This window comes from Nestor notabilis, unplaced genomic scaffold (assembly GCF_000696875.1).
Source record: "Nestor notabilis isolate BGI_N333 unplaced genomic scaffold, ASM69687v1 scaffold8272, whole genome shotgun sequence".
Lineage (NCBI taxonomy): Eukaryota > Metazoa > Chordata > Aves > Psittaciformes > Psittacidae > Nestor > Nestor notabilis.
Window position 1 is genome coordinate 4,178 of NW_009916908.1, and position 5,565 is coordinate 9,742.

At 49.5% G+C, this 5,565-nt stretch overlaps 1 protein-coding gene across 1 annotated transcript in view; it reads right to left on the bottom strand.

Annotated features, from left to right (window-relative positions):
• LOC104413737 (opsin-5-like) overlaps positions 1-1,617 on the bottom strand; it is a gene marked incomplete at its 3' end in the record, with an annotated part of 5,779 nt that extends 4,162 nt beyond the window's left edge. The window contains 2 exon segments of the mRNA XM_010024815.1: positions 1-113; positions 1,530-1,617. The exon segment at positions 1-113 is cut by the window's left edge and continues 12 nt beyond it. Of these exon segments, the coding sequence (XP_010023117.1) occupies positions 1-113; positions 1,530-1,617 (201 nt within the window).
• Positions 1,618-5,565: the final 3,948 nt, after the last annotated feature.

A 5,565-nucleotide genomic window follows, 5' to 3' on the forward strand; every position in this document is an offset into this window, starting at 1 on the left:
GCTCAGGTCACTGATGGCCAGGTTGACGATGAAGAACTCAGCAGGCTTCAGCATGGACCTTTTCTGATAGGCCACCAGCAGGAGCAGCGAGTTCCCAGAGAGGGACATGATGCCTGCGGAGAAGGCAGAGGAACAGTGCTGTCTGTAACAGAGCCGGGAAAGAAGCCAGGATCATCTTGAGATGTTTGGAAGCAAGCACCGGAGATGTCTACAGAGGGTGGAAAGGGCTCCAGGCTTCCCTGTCTGGAGTGGGCTGAGCAGGGGAGCCCATGGGACCTGCAGAGCTCTGTGAGCACATCTGGAGCTGCTTTACATTGAATTTGATCCCTTCCCCTTCCTGAGGTCCTACAGAGGCATTTGGTAGGAAGGCAGGGATGGGATGAGACTGCAGTGGACTTCGGGTGCAGGATCTGGCCAGAGTCACTTCTTCCAGCTGGAAGAAGCCGGGGGGCACTTCCTTCCAGCTAGATAAATAATGGGAGCTTTGTGTGATTTCTCTTCTGATGTGAGGCCAAGGAGCTGGGCCCCTTCGCCTGTTTAATTTCTTCCTGGCAATGTCACTCCTGTGAGTCTGTGTTGTCCAATATCGTGGTAACAAAATAAACAACAAGAAAGGCACCATTAAGATGAAGGAAAATCCAGACTAAACAAAAGGAGGCTCTCTGTTTGCTATTCATGCATTTAAAACAACATCAGTGATTAACATTTTATAACAAGGGCTTTCTCGCCTTTTTTACTATGTAATTGTGCTTTCATTGAAAAGAGGTTTCATTGTCCTCAGAAGAGGGATCTTTGCTGCTCTTGGGATGGGTTGGGTGCGATGAGAGTTTCTCCCTAGTGGATTAGACTGTAAATTAAATACCATGGTAAGAACCAGCTCTCAAAGCCACTGAAGTTCCCCTCAGGAACAAGATTCCCACACAGGACCTGGCCAAATCCAGAGCTTTGGAGGCTTTGGGATTGCTGGAGGGTAGAGCACTGAGATGTTTGTCCTTCTTCCCAGCCTCATGAGGCATTTTTCCCACAGAGCTAGTCTCACATTTGTACTAAGTACATTTTAGTAGCTGTACTAACACACTAGGAGCTGTAGGTGCCCAGAGGACTGATGAATTCCCAGTGATATGAGCATCCCTTGGGTTCCCCACCCTCACAGGCATGAAAAACTCTTGGGAGACAAAATGCTCAGGGCTAAGAAACCGGAAGGCTTTTCTTTGCCCATTGTTCACTTCTGGCCTACACCAACCATGTCCAGGATACCTCAAAGCACATCTTAGCCCCCCAGCTTTGCCTGCTGCCTATTCAGTACCACTAACTCCAAATCCCAGGACCTTCACCAGCACCTTCTGCTGAAAGCAAGCACCAGCTTGAGGTCCAAATCACCTTCCATGTGGGAAGGGCCATTTTGGTTATGCTGCTAATGACTGAACACTTCTGGAAGCATCAGTGACTACAAAAGGCCTGACTGTCTCTGGCGGGCACCTGGGCTGCCCACAGCAGGGACTCAGGTATAACAGGCTGTGTTTCCTTACCAAAGACCAAGTAGAGCGTGCCAAAAATCAGGTCTTCTCTCTCCGATAAGGTGGAGATGAACACTGAGGTGTTGGATGCGTTTCCCATCTGCAAAGCAAGATACAAATCCACGTGAGAGTGAATGCTGGCTAATGAAGGAGCACTTGGCTTCCGAGGCAGGTCCGTGACATGCTCCTGGTGCTGCACTACAACGGAGCCAGCAGCACACAACCCCCATGGCCCCGCCACTGCGGGAGGTGGCTTTGTTAATGCTCCATGCGGCACTGACCGAACCGGCCGGGCAGGGGGCTGATAACAGGATCAAGCTCTAATCTCACTTGATTACTGCTCCTTCAGTTACAGATTTTACTGATTAGCATTAGCCTTTGGGTCTAAATCTTCTGGGCAAGTCTGAGCCATGTGCTGACTGCAGCAGACACTCTGTTTGCACATGGGGACTGGCTGCTCGGAGCTGGAGGCTTCATGGTCTGCAAAGTGCCCACTTCCTCCAGGCTTGTGTGGTCCTTCATGTGCCTCCACCATCCCTGTGTCCACATCAGCAGAGAGGTGGGCTCTCTTTGGCCTGCTCTCTATGTGATACAGCCAGGACCTCTTCATGTGCCATCCCAGCATCATCTAATTGCCTCTACCGTGAGATGTGCACTGTGTGTGCGGGAAGGGCCATGCAGACAAAGCGACTTGCAACCAGTTGCTCTTCAAACCCCGGGCACAGGAGACCCCACAGCTGGGACCAGAAAGGAATTGTCATCCCAATCATCACTGCTCCTGCCTGGGACCTTCCTTCTTCAGCTGTAACTAAATGTGGGCCCTGCTGTGCAGTGCAGGTGGTGAGGAACTTGAGGGTGAACACATGTATTAACACAAAAAGAATAGTAGTAAAAAGTCACTCCCTTTCTCGGGAAGCCTGACTCAATCGTGGAGTTTTATCAGTCTAATTAGTTTCCCTGATATTTTGTGCAGCTGAGACAAAGGTTCCCCAGTGCTCAGGAAGTTAATAGGGGGTAGTAGAGCAGAACAGCAGACGTGTTTCAGGATATTCACTCCATCCACTGATAACAAATAAAGGGAAAAATATTGTGCTCAGGTAAAATAAAGAAGATGGGTGAGAGAAAATAGTGGTTTGATTCTATGTTTCAGTAGCTGTTAGCTTGCTTGCTGGGATGCTTAATGCATGCAGTATTCCTGACTTCTTCCCCAAGGTCCCTACCTGCATGCTGCAGGAGAACAGAACTGCCCTGTCAGGGAGCAGGGGCAGCCACAGCTCAGTTTAACCCTCACACGTGCCAACAGGCTTCTTGTTCCTGCCCCATCACTTCATCTTCATGGGGACATGCTGTGAGCTGGAACCGGGAACTTGTGGGTCTTATGGGGAGGTGGTGAATAACAAACAATATCCCAGCACAGATCCCCACCTGGACTCCAAGTGCTGTGAGGTGGTTTGGGAGCTATCACACAGACCAAGAGTCATGGGAGATGGAACCCAAGTTCTGCTGACATGGACTTCACAGAGCAATTACCCTTGTTATCTGTACCCAGGTGAAAATGCCCACCTCTCATCCAAGGCTGCATTCAGAGTGGTGGAGCTACTTAAACTAATGAGTAAATCACCTTACAGTGTAAACATATTTTAAGACACTAATTGGTGTTTGACTGTCAAGAGATCCTGCCAATAGTTCTTTGTTCTCTGTGTTACTGGCCCATACAGCCAAATACGGATGGACCATGGTTCCTCTGGCCTACTTCACGGCTGTCTTGGGTTAGGTGGGCACACAACCTATGGCATGCTTACAGCTCACATAGTCCCCCCCTTGCTACTTTTCAGTGAGCCAATCTCAAGCATCTGATGTTGAGCAATCAAATATTTTTATGGCTGGTGCCTACATACCATGAGTATGATGGAGTTGTCTCTGCAGACCAGGCAGGATACTGGTTAATTCTTTTGTTAATGGGAGCTGCAATGGCCATCCATGGTTCCCAATTCACTTTGTTGAACTTCAGGCCTCTCTGGGTGGTTCCTGCTCCCTTTGTGAACAGAGGTGTTGGGAAGCAAGAGAACTGGTCTGTGCAGAACAGTCCTGGCCAGTGTGTGCTCACAGACAGAGGTGTCATGCACTGAAGACAGAAGGAGCAACAGCAAGCCAGGTTTCGCCTTGCTCACTCTAGTAGGCACGGCCAAAGCCTTGTGCTGCTGGAGGACTCCCGCCTCCTTGAGACATGTTTTGCCCACATTACTGGTTTGACAGCTTGATGCAAATGTGATTTTAAATTAAGCTCCATTTACATCTTTCTGCTCAACTGACAGAGGTGCTCAGGAAGCTGTGCAACACTCACCTTCTTCCCCAACTCATTTACTGGCTTTTAGTGATGAGAAAGAGGTACTGGAGTGTTTTGAAACGCCCCATCCTCCTGCCCAGGTCTGGAAAGTCTGGTCTGTGGCACTGTATGGACAAACTTCTGTTTGGGTTTCCTAGTACAAAAGAGCCTCCTGTCACATCTTTGCCTTCGGAGAAATGACCACAACACCCGTGATTTTTCCAGTCTTTTGTTGTGCAAAACAAAGCACTCATTTAACAACAGCATGTGCTTTACTGAGAAACTGAACTCCAGCTATTACCTACCAGCTTGGAAAAGGTTGCTAGCCCTTGTGGCTTGATATGCAAACACCTATGGGAAGAAGCACCAAGCAGCGTGATTGCCCAGGCAGGCTGACAGCCACACAGCTAGTTTGTACTTGAACATACCAAACATCCCCTCTCTGGTCACCAGTATGTGCAAATACAGCACCACAACTTCACATGTGTTGTATTTTGTACATCAGTTTGTGTATGTACTGTGTACATCAGTTTGATGTTTGGCCATTTAACTCATTACCTTTTAATAACTGCCTGCTAAAACATGCAAGGAAAATATTAACCATTGCATATTAGAGGCTTCCCACTTTAAATAATGTAGTGTTGGTGTCAGAGCAGCAACTTGACTTGGAGGACTTCTTGCCAACCCAGCACACGCTTTGTAGATGTATACTCCCCTGGTCTGCTTTTCCATACGATTTCCTGGCTGGTGAACATTGTTTTCTCAGTTCTGCTTTGGCACTGGGGTGCCACACATTTGAACATCCTCCTTTGCAAGATATAGTTCATGGGCATCAACCTGCTTTCCTTAGCTAACGTAACTCACAAGGCGCTTGCCTTGCACCCCTCTCCGTCTCAATAGCACAGAGAAGCAAGCCCAGTCAGTGTGGCCCCACAGCAGCAGGTGCTGCTCGTGAGAAGTCCCTGTAACCACCAGCCACTCGCTTGGGTTTTCCAGCTGCTCCATGCAAACTCCCCGGCCAGCCCCTTAAACATCTACACAACCTAAGTCCCAGGGCACACAGGTCTGAGCAGCAATGGGCCGAGATCCGCCCTGAGCTCTGCCTAGAGGGAAAAAGGGTCTAGGCAGGAAATGACCCCAGCTAACATTAGCTTGGGAAGCTGCACACCATCCCGCAGCCTGCTCTGGGTATTCACTGCCTCATCTTTCTGCCCTCACGCCACACTAAAAGCATCTCAGTGCTTGGCTCACAGGCTGTGCTCAGGCTTTCGCTTACAGGTTTATGCTGAAGGTGACTGTTCCCTCTCTGTGTCCTCAGCGTGACTGATGGCACCCGCAGCTCTGGGAAGCTCCTCCCCGCCTGCCTGGCTGAGGCACTGGGACGTGTCGGTGTCCATCCGGGTGCCTTTTCCTATTTGCTCCTTGGGAGCTGGGGGAATTGAATCAACAGGAATCTCAAGCAGAGTTTATCAATCCCAGACAAAAAGACACCAGCACAGAGGTGACACTGGGCAGCTTTAAGCTGTCCCTCCTCACCCTGGTCTGTTGGTGGGACCATCTTTTAGCAAATATAAAAGCAATAGCAAAACTGTTGTTACCTGCTCTGGGGGCTGTAGCTCCAGGCTCTGTGTTCTCAGTGTGCTCCTTCTGCAAGGGCAGCCTGCAGAAACCACACAACTCCTGCAAGGTTACACCTGGTGCAAGCCAAGTACACGCTGCTGG